The sequence below is a fragment of the Podarcis filfolensis genome (genome assembly GCF_964270895.1).
Source record: "Podarcis filfolensis genome assembly, chromosome: 5".
Taxonomy (NCBI): domain Eukaryota; kingdom Metazoa; phylum Chordata; class Lepidosauria; order Squamata; family Lacertidae; genus Podarcis; species Podarcis filfolensis.
This window is the reverse complement of record NC_139608.1, coordinates 55,084,592-55,101,622: the sequence shown is the minus strand read 5'-3', so window position 1 is coordinate 55,101,622 and position 17,031 is coordinate 55,084,592. Positions and strand designations below refer to the sequence as shown.

Here is a 17,031-nt window from a genome sequence, read left to right as displayed (position 1 = left end):
TTATCTAAACAAGCGTGAGAAGAGGAAGCACAACATATTTTGTACTCCCCGTTTCTCCCATCTTTGGAAAGTTCAAAGCCATTCCCAACAAAACCTCCCTTTAGTCAGAGCTGGAAGAGGTGAAATGTTAACCTTTGAGAAAATTGGATGCTGTGTTTTTGTTTATGGTAACCTAAGATGCTAATAAAAGAGGCTTGGTGGGTAATACCAAGACGTATTAGTCAAAAGTAAGACCGGAAAGCTGGGACTTGAATATCCAGTTGTAGAATATTGAGCCTTTGTTTTCCACCATGAGTTCCTGCTAATTCATCTTCAGTTGTAAATCATTAGTTTTATGGTTACATAACCATAACCATGGGAACTCAGATGTACCCATCTGAGTGATGGGTCTAGATAAGACAAGGATTGCCTGCCCTGGCTGGCAACAGCTCTCCAGGGTTTCAGTCTTTTCCATCACCCCCTACATGATCCTTCTAGCTTGAAAGTCCACCAGAGTTTTTTTTCAAAGCCGATTTTCCAATGGCACAAATTTTCCATCAGACACCTTATTCTAAAAAAAGAAAAGTGTGCTTTGCTGCTTGCTTACATCCTGAACAAGGTGACATTTTCCCATAGGAGCCAGAAGTTCTCATAAGCAGTGATTCATTTATGAACCTGCCTTAGTTCCACAACGAACAGGTGTAAAATCAGGACTATTCTATGGGTATTTTCAGGGATGTAATTAAGTATTACCTGCCTGAAGAGGAAGGTGAAGAAGATGAGGTTCTGGCCAAAATGAAGAAGGGGTTTTAATATGGTTTGGACACTTTAAATATGGACTGTGAGCACAATTTAGCCATTTGACATGGTGTCCCTAACACTGACCATCATTTAAGTGTTCCATAAACACACATGTCTAATGTGTCTCATTCCCCCTCCCTACATTTTTCAAAGTGGACATTATCAGCTTTTGACCTGGACAAATTCCAACTCCACTTTTTCTGTCTAACTGCACACTAAAGGAAAGAAAAGCTTTTCCACAGCTTTGTGTACTGTTGCTGCTGCCAGATGTGATCCCTGAGTGTGACAAAGGTTCAGAATGCTGCAGACAGACTATTCACTAGGGCCAGTTGCAGGGAGCAGGTGATTGCCATGTTATGACAGCTCCAATCGCTACTGGTCTCTTTCCAAGCACAATTTCCAGAGTTATTTCCAGACCATGCCTGGCACCATTGCTATCTGTTTCTGGCACCAGGCAAAAATGTCCTCCTTTACCCAGGCTTATGGTTTTTAATGAGGAGGGTAGTTAGGCTTTTGTTGCGCTCCTTGGGTAGGACTTGTTCCTTTTAAATATGTTGTTTTTGTCCATTCCTGTTTTTATCTGATTTTAATGTCTCTGTTGTTTTAGTTTTAGTGCATAAGTTGCTTTGAGGCACTTCAATGCACAAATGCGACAAATACATAAATACATGTTATTCAAAGTACGGTTTTTGGGTTTTTAAAAATTTCATATGTTTGGCAATTCCTAGCCTATCCTTCATCATATAATCCCAGGGTGGAGTACCAGGAAGCGAAGCTTGCCTAGCTATAGAGGCTTGTCTGGCTGGGCTCATGGTTTGGGGAAATAATGATTGGCATCTTGTGGCACTTGTGAAGAGCCAGCCTTCCAGCAGCGGCATTGCTACAACTCTCCAGGACAGTTTGGGGTTGAGGCAGGTGGCAAAGTCATGGCAGTGCTGGGACATTGGCAGGAGCACTGATTTGGCCCTGCTGGTGTGCCTGTGCCACCCTACCAGAACCAATCTGGCATACCTGCCAAAACGACTGTGCCTCCCAACCTTGTTGCCCACTGCTGTGCCCTGTACAGGCCTGGCAAGTGGTAGAAGAATCGTTCTGCAGCAGGTCCTCTCCTGCTCCTAGTGCAGTGTCTGAACAGTCAATTTCTTATTAGCTGCTTTGTGAGTGGGACAGAGCAGTTCTGAATGCTAAAGCATATCAAGAGGGGTATTACAAGTGTTCATACCATTTTCCTCTGATCCTTCCCAAAAGTTTGCTCCTTCCTAGAGGAATAGCTGTTTATTGCAAACAGCAGTTGCCTTCTCCATTTATACTGTATTGATGCTTAGTAATCCTAAAATTGCATATCAGTCAATGTAGATTATATACTGTGTTTTTCTTTGGTATCCCATGATGTGTGCATTTCCATGCTTGTCATATTTAATTTTCACTTTATTGACCAACATTTTGCTTCAACCACTCCTGTCAATTAAAACTGTGAAGTAGGCTGTTGTCCATAGGAGCTCCTGCCACAATTAAATTGGTCTCTAAGGTGCCACAGGACCTTCTGGCCCAATCCTTTCCCCATTTTAGATGACAGCAAGTACTATCAATTCCAGGGAAATTTACTTTTAACTAAAACGTGCTTCGAATGAGATCGCCGATTTCCAAGGATTATTTCAGGCTGCATCTATTGAAAAAAGCACCGAAATTAGGTTTTTAAAATGCACATGCAGAAAATAAATAAATAAAAATAAAATGCTACTATTAAGGCAAGCGTGAATCTGGTCTGAACAGCACTCTTGCATACTCCAGGTAAAAAACGAGAGAGATGTTATTACTTGGCTGTGAAGAGGGAGGTGTTTTTTTTTTTAAAAAGGCAGATTTGTTTTGAAGCACTGTCATTTCATATTTGCTTCTACAGATGGATAGCACTTTTTAATTAGGTGAATTTCTGAGCAACCACTTTGAGCAAAAATCGCACGTATGACAGATTGCGGTAGATAAGGACTCAATCAGAGATCACACATGGGCTAGGCAATCTCAGAAAATAGTCCAAAGGCATTTAGAAAATGCAAAGGACACAACAATAAGTTTGAAAAGAAACAAAACACCTAAGAACAAATTAAGAAGGCAGCCAATAATACAATTCATTCCAGCACTCTAACCATTACACCACTTTGCCTCATTCAGGTAGTGGCATGCAACGAGAGGTTGGTCAGACCCCTTGCCATGGATTCCACATTCCCAACCATTGCTCACTACACTGGCTGTCTATTTCCAAATTGTTTTACTTTGAAGTCTAAATTCATCATGGCTAAATTATAAAAATACACCACAGGCATTTATTATACAACTCTATTGTGTTAGACTCTCTCTCTCTCTCTGTTTACTTTTTAACACATCATTGCCTAAATCAATCATTTGGTTAACGCCGGCATAAATGATTACCCTCGAGACATTTCTTTGGTCAATCACTGATCAAAAATATGTTAAGGTCAACATCTGTTATCAAGTATTATTATAAGTCTGCCTCTCTTCCCCAAAGAATTATCTAAAACTGTTCAAAATTCTTAATTTGCAGCTTTGCAGATGTCCTTTTCCTATTCTGGAACCAGGAAGTTGGCAAGCATCTATAAAATAACAATGTGATCCACGTTCTCCTTGGCTGCTGATGTAAAACTTTGGGAAAAATTTCCTCGAATGAGGATCAAAAAAGATAATGCTGAATGCATATAAGAACATTGAATGCACAAATGAACTACTTTTTTTTCTCCAGCAATTGACACGCTTCAGTGGAGGACTTCCACTGCATCCTTCTGAAGCAGGAGCCAGACAGGGCTGGCTGTGGTTCCAAGATATCAAAGCAGCAATGGCTGGAAGCCTGCAGGTCTACCTGGAAGCTGATATGCACCAATATCACCACCAGAAGAGATGAGGGATTGGGAGGGCAGCATTAAAACCCAGCTGGTGAAGTGGAAATATGGAAGAAAACAGTAAAATGAAGCAGAGACAGGAGAACAGACTCTGAGGGGTGACTGGAATAGAGGTGAAAGATACGAGCCGTAATGCTGTCACTAAGGTTGAATTAAGCAAAAGATGGGCAGGGCTAGCCCTACCATTAGGCTGAGTGAAGCAGCTGTGTCAGGCAGCAGCTGTTGGGGGCATGGCAGCAAGGTGCTGAAGGCCATGGGCATACCATGGGGCCTGCTCTGTGTCCTCTAAGCTAACCTGCTGCTCTTCATTGCAGTCGATGATATTGTCCTTTCATTAGGGATGGACTTGTAGGCCAGTTTTGCTTTCTCTTACTTTCTCATTTCCCCTAATCTTAAATTCAGTTCTCCATATTTTGGTTGGTGTTTCTTTTTCTTTTTAAGTCCTCACGAAAATTCACCAGCAAGTTAGTGCAGATTCCTTCCAATACACCCCCCCCCAATTTACCTCAATAGCATGCATTTCTGTATGCCGTTCTTACAAATATGTTTTTTAATGCACACTTCACTCCAGTATATTTAATTTTCTACATGTTACTTGACTGAAGGACTGCACTGCAAAATTCAGAGAAGTACAAACTATGAAGGACGGCCCATGTATTGTTTCACTAAGTGCAAATTACGGAGGGTTGCCTTTAAATGTGAACTGAATGATCTCTCTCCCCCCCCCCCAAAGTCCCCATATGCCACCAGTGTTGAAGTAGGATTCAACTGTCTGTCTGGTTAGCTTCTAGACATGGGATGTGGGAGGAGGGGCATGAGGCACCATCTTGTCCTTCTCAGGCAGCAAAATGTGTTGGCTCAGCCCTGGATGAGAGAAGAGATCATAGAAGGGAAGGGAAGACATTTCTGGCTGATGTAATTGGTGTCCAAATGGACAAATGCAAGTTCTGAGCTCATCCTTCCCCCCTCCCCCATCCCAGATCCCATGACAGATGCAAATATTTTATAGCAAGAGTGGGTAGAAGTGGCTATACTTTCCGCTAGGGCTATGCTTCATCCAGAGTGACCTCAAAACTAAGTAAACAAGTAAGCCAATAGCTTCTGAAGTGAGTTAGCTATTCATGACATGTGGTCTTCTCCTCTCTAGTGGCACCATCATTGAGGCTTTGGTCAGGTATGCCTACAGGCCCAAGCCTGAAACCTTTGGCGTTTGCACTATTTTTGATCAACAAATCTCTTTAGGGTTCATTAAAGGCAAGCTTCCTAGACACTTCTTTTCTTACTGCTGTCTTCTTAGCTAGATTGGAGGTGCATTAGCACAAACCATTTCTGACAGCTGACAAACATTTTTTTCCTCTGTGAGGTGTGAAATAGCAGTGCTATTTTGTTCTGCCAAATTGCCAGCAGAATGGGAGGAAATAAATCCCACGGAGCCTGATTCTTAACTGCTTCTAATTTAAACCTTTACTAGCGGAGAGTTTATCCACGTCCCTAGCTCGGACTATCTCAGGGGCACAAAGATAAGTTCTCAGAGGCAGATTGCATGTAAATGTCAAGTGAGCAATTTTGCATCGAAAGGGAGAAAGGATGTCCCTGTTTTGTACTCCAGGCAGGTTGCAGGAATGATGTCATGAGCTTCATCTGGGCACTGAAACCCTGCGATGGGATGTCGTTCCTTCTCCACCTAGGGGTGTTCCTCTGAATATTATGTAAAGCATTTTTCTTATAGGGTCGGAAGAGAACAAATTTTATCTGCAGCTCATTATAAGGCAACACATATTGATTTTTATTTATATTTAGTTATTTATTACGTTTTATTTCCCTACCTGGAACACAGCATACACACACATACTGTGTATCTTCAGAGGGCTTGAAACTTTTGAAAGTAAACTGAAGCAGTATCACATAACCACAGTCACACAACTTGCTCAGTAAATAATTAAAATGAAACTGTTTGAAAAAATATGAAACACTGCAGATAAGAGGAGAAAAATGAATTCCCAGATCAGCTCGAAACACCGTCTCATTTATTCTTTGAATACCTGCTGGGATTTATTCATTTTTAAAAGCAGACCACTCTGTTTGGGTACGTTTTCTCCCAGATTCTAACTGGTTGTTGACCATATGGAAAAATATTCTTGGTTGGTGCTACCCAGACAGAGTGGTGGTGGTGCATAAATTGCTTGGCTGTCATCGGTGCACCAGAGATGCTTTTAAATGGACTCTTGCCTGTGCCTAGTCAGATTCCTCCTGAGTTTTCCATCATTGCACTTAAGGTTGTTACCCTTGCTGCTTTGTTGTTTGCACTTTCCTGAAACACCAACGCTTTTGTATGCAGGGATAGCTCTTCCCATTCTTCCTCTCCTCCTTTCCATCACTCAGCACCATATTTCATTTTTTAAATTTTATTCTTAATTGATGTACCCCTTTCTACATTGCTGCACACAGCGTAGTTTTACAAGCCACAGAAACAACAAAACGCACCGTACCACAAAGATTGAACCCTATAACCATATGATCCCATGCAAAAAAATTATGTAAGCTTACACACTCTCAGTCCCTGTCCCTGCATTTGAAAATCACTCTACCAAGCTCATCCAGCTGGTGTCAGGAGAGTGGCTCTGCAGTTCCACCTCTATGTCATTTTATTGCCAAAGCAGCTGGCTGAGAAGAAGCTGTAGCAGCACTGACAGTCCTAGAAGGCTGCTCCTTCCTTTCTCAGTTGATAACTGGATGGACTCTGGCTCATTTGGCTCTCCAGATGTTGCTGAACAACGACTCCATTCAGCTCCAGAAAGCATGGTCTATGGCTAAGGGTGATGGGAGTTGTAGTTCAGCAACATCTGGAGTGCTAGAGGTTCATTACAGCTGCTCTAAAGAGTATGCACCTGCCTTGGTGTTATAGTATTGCCATCTCCCACTAGCTGCCTCATATATATTCAGAGTGCGTATTCCAGTCAACGTGGCAGAGAATGTATTACACTTTAAAATGCACTACTGTCAATACCAATCTGTCAAATGTTTGCAAATAGTAGCAGAGATTTTATGCACCAATACATTTATTAATTTGCTATTAACTATACTGCATTGCATTCTGAATATTACAAATAAGTTTGACTGAAATATGGCAAATGAGAATTTTGGTGAATTTTGCAGAGATATTATTTTGGTGATAACTAGGGATGGAAGTTTCTGTTAGTTTCTGTAGCCATTCTTCTAACTAATGGAATATGCAGAAATGGTGAAACGTACCGGAAGAATAAGAAATCAAGATAACGAAGTCTTTAAGGGGAAATGGAAATAATTTATTGAATATTTACAAACTCATTGTAAACAAATTAAGACATTTGCAGGATTAATGTAAAAACGTGAAGTATTGAAAACATATATGAAATGGATAGAAATAAAATATAAAATAGATTTAAATTGGGATATGCAGAAAAATAGATTAAATATAAGGAACCGCAGAAAAGGGGGAAGTTAAAATATGTAAAGCTGATTCTGTTAGAAATGTTTGTCATATATGAAAATAAAAAATAATAAAAAATAACTAGGGATGAAGGAGAAATGGGGTTCAGTTATATTTTAATGTGAACCTACTCAATCACACTTGCTAAAAGAAACTGAAATCTGCACTCCTCCAAATTTTGTGATGCAGTTCTCCAGTGAAATAATGTATACAAAAATACATATATTTAGATAGAGATGTGCATACAGTGTATATATCAGTGAAAATAGCATACAAAAATTGGAAAAGAATGGAAAAATGAAAAACAGAGAGAAACAGGAACCGACAGAGTTCTCTTTCCCTTGTGGTATCAGTGACATTTCTTTAAGGTTTGGACTTTTCACTGAGTCCAATGGGGAAACAAATCAATTTTTTTCCATCCCAGGTTGCTCCCAAGACCCCCACCAATCTAGGCAACAAAGAAAATTGTTTAAAAGTAGACACAGGACTGAGATGATGGAAGGCCAGAACCCTGATGCCTCCTATTTCAACATTGGGTCAATTATTTGATGCATGGAGAGATCAGTCATTTGAGGGGGATAACCTTTCCTTATCTGCTCTATTCAAACCAGTGGAGGGAGGTGATTTTGTGTGTGTGTGTGAGTGAGTGAGTGAGTGAGTGTGTGAGAGAGAGAGAGCTGTTCACCACTGGCATGCCTTGGGGGAGGACAGTCCAAGGATGAATGTGGCTCTTTGGCACTTGAGATATATTGTTTAGGACGCCCCCCCCTCTATTGACTGCGGTTTGTTTTTAACTGATTTCAATACTGTATTTCAAAATTAATATAACTTGCCTTGGGACTATATTGTGAAGAATGGGTAATAAATCTCATAAATAGCAGAAACATTTTATAGGAAATCATAGAGGGAGCCTATCCTTAAAAAACCACCCCTGTCCTGTTCTCTCTCAGGTTGGGGTCCCAGAATGTGCAGTGGCCAGAGAGAGTCCAAGGCACTCACAAATTAAGAAGCAATGTTAGGTCTTGAAGACCAGGGTCTGAGTAAGGTGAGTCCAACTGTCAAGTCTAAGTAAGGGTTATTAGGGCAAAGCAGAAGACCACTGGGAAAGTCCTTGGACAGCTCCCTGTAGCCAAGACTAGCCAGAACTACCCAACAGTGAGCTGTTGCCTCACCAATGTGCTACACTGTTATGAAGACTGGCTGGCTTTATAGCTCCTTGACAAGGGGTGGGGATCTGTTGATTAACAATCATTTCCCTATTCTGCAGCTACAGGTACCAGTGTAGGCTGCCTAGGAGAGATGTTCCTGAGTGTGGAGGAGTTGAGCAAGGCCACATCCACTGGCCTGGATGGTCTGAGATTGAGAGGTGATGGCTTTAATCTGGAGGCTGAGCAAGAGTAAACAAATGGGCTATATTGCTGAGATGGGGAAAAATGTGGCCTCTCACACGTTGCCAGACAGCAACTCTCTTCATCACCCCTGACCATTGGTCATACTGGCTGTGGGTGATAGGTGTTGGAATCCAACAACATCTGCAGGATCACAGGTTTCCCATCTCTGCTGTATTGTTTTGGTTGACCAGGCTGAGGCAGAAGAACTAGTTGCATGTGTTTATTCCAGGTCTATTCAACCTAAAGCTTTATGCTAACTGTCACTGCAATGGCATGTGTTGCACACACCATTTTCCTACTCTGCAGGAAGAAGGCTGGGGGCACCTCTGCATAGTTTGCCAGGAGAAGTCCCACCTGCAGAATCCAGAGCAAGTAGCTCATGTGTTGCCTCTGTATGAATATTAAAAGCCACTGGCAGTTTCTTGTGGAAGTTTGCTTATCTGTAAGAGTTGTGTAAATCAGTTTGGGGGGAAAATATACATTTCTCACTGACAGTTTTCCCTTCAAACCCATGAAAGAGAAAGTCTACACAGCCCAAGAGAAGTTTGCTTCTCAGAAACTGAACAGTTTCTGCTTTGTGCAGAGCTGTTTCTTGCTGATCCATTCAGATCAATGAAGTTTCTCCAGCCTTTGGAATTTCTGGCAAGGAGAAAGGTCTTTGATTCCTAACCTCTCTGGAAACTGAGCTGACAGGCACTTCTTGTTCGTTTCTGACCTGGCTATTCCTTTTACTCTGCAAATAGTTTTTCTCACTCTGTAGAAAATGAGCATCTTTACCCTCTTTTTCAGGGTTTACACTCCAATTTTTTAAAATAGATTGGTTTATTGTTTCAATTTTTATACCGCTTTTCCAAACGACAAGCCAGAGTGGTTTGTAGAACATTGAATGTAAGATACAATATTCACAAAACTAAAACCAACGTATCAGAAACATTAAAATCAACAGCTGCAAGAAAATATATCTGATAGGCTGTGCATTAAATCAAACTCTTCGCACTTTCACAAGGATTCAAAGGCCCAAATGACAAGATTCATCTTGGGCAACCTACAGAACTGAAGTATGGAAGACTCCTGATGCAGCTTGAGAGGCACCAGGAGGGTGCCACCACCATGAAGGCCCCACATGGCTCACTGTCCCATCAAGCACTGTTTGGAGTGCCCTCTCCATAGATTTTAATTGCTAGGCGGGGGAACCTGCTTCTCCTGAAGTAAAACTCCCACCATCCCTGCCCTTTGGCTGTGTTGACTGGGTCCGATGGGACTTGCAGTCCAACAGTTTCTGGAGGACCACATAATATATCGAAGTTTACACTAAATATGAATGGTGTGAAAATAAATAAAAAGAACTCAATAAGTTCATTTGTGCTTCAGATGAAGAAAAATCTACATTACCCACAATATGCAACACACAGGGAACAAAGAAGCTATCTCTGCATTAATTTTCTTTGTGTTTCCCCCCAAAAATCTCTCCCATTGTTTTCATTTCTAATTGCAGCAAAGGAACAATAGGAATAATTGTCTCTGAACTAAAATTTATTGTTTTTGCTCCCTGTGGTGTACCTTTAGTGTTGATTAACACATCAGGTCATCTGATACAATGTCTGATTGCAATTTCATGCAACCCTCACTATAGTCACAGCAGAATAAAATTATTATGGATGTGAAAAACATGTGAGAATCACAGGGATTATTTTTTTTAAAGGCCTGGAGGGCATAGCTACCCAATCGTCTTTGGCAGAATAGGTCTGTCATAGACAGTTGTAGAGCTTTGACAAGTTCTTTTCTTGTTATTTATTTATGGCTATATGGATTAGACATACTCAAGGCGAACATGCTCATAGTAAATAGTATACTCATCTTTTGATAAACTTTCCTCATGGATGAAGCCAGAGTGTGTTCATATTGACCTACATAAATGTTGTTAGTTTGTTGGCCCTAATGTCCTTTGACACTGCATGGAATTTATTCCCAGTTAGCACCTGGATGTTGCTACTGCTGTTACCTCATTCAACTTAACCCTATTGCCATTTCAGGAGGCCAGAAGGGAGGGCAGAAACTGAATCTGAAATGTGATAGTCTACCTAGGTAAAGCACTAAAGCTAGGATTTAACTTTAGGACTTTCAAATGTAAGCTCCATATACTATTTTCTGACCCTTGCTGGTGCTTTCTGGTTCAGGTTTCCTCGCAATTCTGAATTTTCTACTGGCTTCCTCCAAGAGCCTGGTGGTTAGGACTCTCTGCAGTGAATTGATTCCATTAAGAAAGGAAAAGTATAAATAGCTCCATGCAGGGAGGATGTATATTATAGAATCTGTGGCAGTGGGGCACGTTAAAACAGCCAAATATACAAATTCATAGGTTGTATTTACACCTTCCATCTTCCCTTCCAGATTCCTGACTCCAAATGTATGCAACTGACGGGAGTCTCTTACAGCAGCCAAGCCAAACAACGGAAAAAAGTGAGCCTGGCAGTCAACAGCTGCCTGAATCATTCATATGTGGTAAGCTATTTCTGCCACTTGGGTGAGACTAATCCCATAAGCAAGGAGGAGTGGGAGTGACATCTATCCTTAATTCATTAATTTTAAAAAGTGGAAAAAAATTGTAAAAGCCCGCTGGGTTAATTTTCTATGTAGTATTTTCTCCTAACAGTTAATGAGATACAAACGATATTATTGGGTGGGACACCAAGGGAACTGCTTGATGCCATAATGTGCTGACAGACTGACATGTCAGGTTGAGTTACATGAACAATGCTCTAATACTACTGTCTTGATCAATGGAGAAATACAAAAGGGAACAAGGATTCCTAAGTATGCATTCTGCCGCAGAGCATTTCTTAAGGCAATGCAGCTACCTGGACATGGGATGGCATGCTTTACTAACCTTCAGGATCATCTCAGTCTTTTTACAGATTTCAGAAAGGGAGTGAGCATGTTCTCAGTATTTATTTAAAAAGTGTGATGAAGGAAATTCAACACAGGCTGGAATGCACTGAACAAACTCTTAGCTTTCCTTTGGCTTCTTTGCTAGGGACTGCATACTTTCTTCCGTCCAATCTGTGGCTGTCTGAAACACAGCACAAAAACTCCTCAAAAGGTAACATTGAGGCAGAACATTCCTACACACATCTTCTTCCTTTACGCTGCTGTTCATGGGAAGACGAGAGTGAGGAGAGAGAGATGAAGAGCCTACTCAAAATTTATGGAACAGGAATTGCTCAAGGGTTAGGATAATTTACTGCCCTGAGCTTACTTTAAAAACTTAATAGGATTACCGGTAAATTTTTCAGCTTGCCTTTTAGCAACACAATCTTATGCATGTCTACTGAGAAGTAAGTCCCACTGAATTCAATGAGATGTACTTCCAGGTAAAGTGTATATAGGATTTCAGCCCTAATTTATTATTTCTCCCCTCACCCTTGATCATTAAAGGGGAAACCAAAACTGCAGATGAAGTGATATTTTTATTTATAAAAGGATTTGAACACTGGCCATTACTCAGGGTGTAAAAAGTACATTAAGTCAAGTTTTTAAAAAGTATAATTTAGGATCAGTATGTATTTTAAAAGGTGCAGGTCATGGCAGAATGGAGCTAAGCTTTTGTAAAGGAAAAGAGAAAGCTGCATTCTGAACTGAGAACTTCACTCCCAAATGAAGTTCAAAGGCAATAATTAAATATGCATATGTACGGTAAATGTAAATGAAAATAGCCGAAAGCAGGATGCAGGTGATGACAACCTTGTTGTTTAAACAATTGTGGATGTAAATAGGCACTGATAATTCGTCCGTCCCCCCCGACATTACATCTATAGGGTTGCCGAATTTCAAAAAGTATAATTTCTGACACCCACACATTTTTTTTTAAAGAAACCCACCAAAAATTGTTGGGCTTTTTTGGGGAACAAACCCAAATTGTTGACACCATTTTCACACCCAAGGAAAACAGGACATGTCAGGAATTTTGCTGATGTATGGCAAGTCTAGCATCTATAAAATAAGTAGCAAAAAACCTGCACCCCCACCCCACGCAGACACCATCTAGAGCAGCCTTCTTGGCCTGCAGTTACGGTTGGACTACAACTTCCATAATCCCTGATCATGGGCCATGTTAGTTTAGGATGATGGGAAATGGAGTCTAAAAAACCTGGAAGGCAACAATTTGGACAGGCTAATAGAGATAAATTTCTATAGGCATGAAAATCTTTGTGTGTTAAACTTAGTGTGAGTTGGAAACAGACCTACCCTGCTCAGACATCTACACTCAGTGTTAGATGTTAGGCTCAGAACCAGCATCATGGACCTATTTCATCTTAATAGCATAGGTCTCCCTTAGTGCAACTGATGTGAAGGGAGCTTTAGAGCACTAATGATCACTATAAAGATCAGTGTTGTTTTTTGACGCCCTTGCCCCGAGAACTGAAAGCTCGTAGATGGCAAATGTCATCATGGTTATAGTCAAAGTACACTCTATGTTAAATACGTAGGGTGGAATACTGCATCACACTCTTAATTGTTCCCTCTGCTGAAACATTTCAGCTTGCCAGGTGGAATGAGCCCCCCTCCTCTCTCTGCACCCTGTTTTGGGTGTTCTCTGACACCCATAGAGCCAATTTTTTTTTGGGGGGTGTCTGTGGAGGTACACAGGGGGAAAACTCCATTGCACAAGTGGAAGTCCTTGCAGTGTCCCTGTTGATGAGGCTGGTTTGTTGAATCTTCAAAAAATTAATAATAAGCATATTGGGAGACTTTTACAGGGACTGTAAAGGGTGGGGAGAAGAGGTTGATAAGAATCCATGAGATGTCTTCCTTCTTCCTTTTCTTAAATATGTTTGTTCAATGTACAAAGCACTAGCATCCCTCATTCATCCATCCATCCATTCATTCTATGCACCACACACCTTCCCTCAGGATAGGTCTGAGGAAAGTGTCACTCATAAAATGTCATCCAGCTTTGTGGACAAAGCTAACACTATTTTTGATTACAGGACCTGTGTGTATTGAAAAAAGGTCTCGAATCATGTTGGGTGCCATAGCCAGATGGGGAGAATTATACTGCCATACAAAATGTGGCGTTTACTGCTTAGATATTATAGACACACCTGTTTATACAGGCATTCCCTTGATTACCCAACCCCTGTCTCCTGTTTTCATTACTGTGGTTTTTTAAAAAAACGGATTGTTTGTTGCATACTTTAGGTATGGATGTTTATATCTTAATGTTTTATTGGGATTGTGTATCTTAATTATGGAAGTTTATATTTTAGTGTTTGTATAATTGGTTCTTATATTTGTAAACTGCTTAGAACCCTATTCTGGCAATAAGTGGTATAACAATAAACAATATTTCATGTCTACCTAGTTTACCTATTGTTGCCTACATCTAAAAATGCCACAGTAAAGCTAGCCAGAGGTTGTGGAATGCAGTTTGGAAGAAAATACTTTAGCAATCTCTGCAGGGGACTGCATAAATGGATGAAGACCTTTTGAAAGTTTAGTACCCTTTTGATTTCCATCAAGCTGCTATTATCCATTGTGGTATTGATCTGATTCTATTTTACCGGCAGCTGATGTGCCAGTGGTGGTTGTGGGGGAGCTTAAGAGGATGCAAAGAGCAGAAGGCAGTGTTTGGATATTAGTTCAGTTCCATACTTTGGATAAACTCCTCTATCAACATTTCAGCTAATGATGCTTGCATGAGAAAACCACTTAGGGAGAATGGTGTTTCAGCAGAAATGTCGAAAGAGAGGAAGAAGGCAAGGGTGGAAATCAATTCTAACCATACCATTTCCAAAATAATAAAGTGTTAACATTCAGTTGGAATATATTTTTTTTAGTGATTCGGCTCAGCAACATGACCTCCCTGCCTATTGAGAGATGTACTGAAGAACCTGCTACACATATCTCTACACCTGGTTTAGGGAATGTCTACCCATGGGCCAAACCTGGCCCACCAGGCCATTTTGGGGAAGCCATGGCTACCTGCCCAACACCTGATATCATACATGTTGTCAAGTGTGGGGTAGGTAGGGTAGGGATTCAAAGGTCTCCAAATTGTTCCTTTGCTGGAGAAAAGAAGGCTCCCAACTATTGGGCAATAGGAATGCACTTGTTCAAAGAGTGGGAAGTGAGTTTCATTCAATAGAAAATGCTTTTCCCTCCCAGTCCTACTCTTCACAAGCCTCCCTGTGCTGCCCCTTGAAACCTCTGACATTGGGAGCTTAAAGGAGTAGCATGGAGAAGCTTGCAAAGCACAGGGCTGGCAATATTCCTTGCAGCTTGCCCAAGTGTAAGTGAAGAAATCTACCTGTCTATTGTGTGATGTCATATAGATGCCATGCAACCCTTCTCTCAAATTTGCCCCGCAAGGCTGATCCTCATAGGGATCTAGTCCACGGAGCCAAAAATGCTTCTCCACCCCTGCTCTACACCATAAGAGGTGGCATCAATAAGAAGTAGAAGCATGGACTTTTCTGTTATCATCCTGGACTTGTGTACATAGGGTTGCCAACTTTTAAACGTACCAGTGACTTGATGTGCAGGACTGGCAGAGCATCATAATACTTAGCAGATGGCTTATCAGGTGAAACAAATGCAGGAAGGAGTGTCAGTATCAGACTCCACTGACCCAGCTCCCAAACTCTGTGTGGTCATTTGATCTTCTATAGAGACCCTTCGCTCATCCAAGCAGAGTGAACTTAAGTCCTCTGCACAGGAAATTGTGCTCTTCAAAGCACAGGTGAGCTCACCCTGCCTGTGGAACAATCTCCTAAGAAATACTGTTACTCTCCCTTTGAATGCCCAACAACACAAAGGTTGGGAAAAGGGGAAGGGCCATCTCTCAGTAGTAAAGCACTTTACATGCAAAATGTCCTAGGTTGTATCACCAGCATCTCCAGGTGAGAGTGGCAGTGTCCCCATCTGAAACCCCGGAAAACCATTACCAGTCAGTGCAGAAAATACTGAGCAAAGGGCATCAATGGTTCAATGCGGTATAAAGCAACTTCCTATGTTCCTCAAAGGTTTTTATGCTTTTCCTGTTGTCTGGTATGATTCATTTCTTTTTAAATTGGAACTCTGACTATGACTTTAATTTGTAGTAGCTTCTAAAATGATTGTAGTATTGCATTTCCTTCCATTTCACTGTACCGTCAACTCCTTTGAGTTATTGCTTCCAGCAAAACCAGAACAAAAGTATTTCAAGTGAACTCTTTGTTGACAATGTAGCCACAAAGTGACTACTTTGCAATAAGGGTTTCATGTGCTTATTCCATTATCTCCACTATTGCATTGTTTTTGTCCTTACTATTAGCTAGTCTCAGTGTACACCAGAAAGGAAAAGCCAAGTAACCATAGAAATGAAAAGGTGTGTTGTTGTTTTTTAATGAAAGTAGTCCCCCCCCTTTTAAAAAAAGTCATATACATTAAAACAAATTCCTCTAGTATATACAATTTCAGCTTGCTCTGAAGCAGTGATTCCCAAGGTTCCTTCCCCCATAGACCACTTGAAAATTGCTGAGAGTCTTGGTGGACCACTTAATGATTTTTCTTCCTGTTGTGGCATTTGTAATGTGCTGTGCTAGATGCTGTGAGCTTTTAATGGCATTTTCTTTGTTTCTTTCATTTCCTATATTGTATTACAATTTGAATGCCATCAAATGCAACATAAAATACAACAATAAATAATAAAATACAACTTAAGAAATAAAGAACCAATAAAAATGCAATTTAAATCAATGAGTATTTAGGGTGCTGCTCCCACTAGTCTTCACAGTGGACTACTTAAATGAAGCTTGCGGACCACTTGGGGTCAGCAGCCACAGTTGGTGAACCCCTGGTCTATACTGTAATTCACCAGTGCTCAGTTGTCCATAGTCTAAACTGAAGTAACATTGGCATTAATGTTTAAAATAAATACATTAGGTTACTATTTTAGTTAGGGTGGGGGATGTCAGGTCTGGGGGCCAAATGCAACTCTTTAAGCCTCTCTATCATGCCCCCAGGCCTTGACCCAGGCCACACCCCTCACCAACTCTGCTCTGCTTTTGCCTTGCTAGAATAATAATAATAATAATAATAATAATAATAATAATAATAATTTGTTTTTTGTACCCCACTTATCTGACTGAGTTGCCCCAGTTACTCTGCAACAGAATGGAAACACAACAGAACATCACACATTAAAAGCATCCCGATACAGGACTGCCTACAGAAGGCTGTATAATTGTTACCTCTTTGACATCTGATGGGAGGGCATTCCACAGGGCAGGCGCTACTACTGAAAATACCCTCTGCCTGGTTCCCTGTAACTTCACTTCTCACAGTGAGGGAATCGCCAGAAATCCCTTGGAGCTAGACCTCAGAGAATACGTTACAGTAACATAGAAGATGTTACTGATCTGGGATAATGCCTCTTGCTTGTCAGGATCAAAGAGAGAGAGATGTGTGTTTGCGTGTGTAGACACCTCTGCAAAGCTGG

General features: G+C 40.9%; 1 protein-coding gene across 1 annotated transcript in view; it reads left to right on the top strand.

Moving 5' to 3' along the window:
- The window catches only part of LOC310763275 (uncharacterized protein), a gene marked incomplete at its 3' end in the record, with an annotated part of 65,187 nt that extends 53,448 nt beyond the window's left edge, over positions 1 to 11,739 (top strand). The window contains exons 3-4 of the mRNA XM_083615164.1: positions 10,944 to 11,054; positions 11,587 to 11,739. Of these exons, the coding sequence (XP_083471290.1) occupies positions 10,944 to 11,054; positions 11,587 to 11,739 (264 nt within the window). The remainder of the gene's footprint in view (positions 1 to 10,943; positions 11,055 to 11,586) is intronic.
- Between the last annotated feature and the right edge of the window lie 5,292 nt (positions 11,740 to 17,031).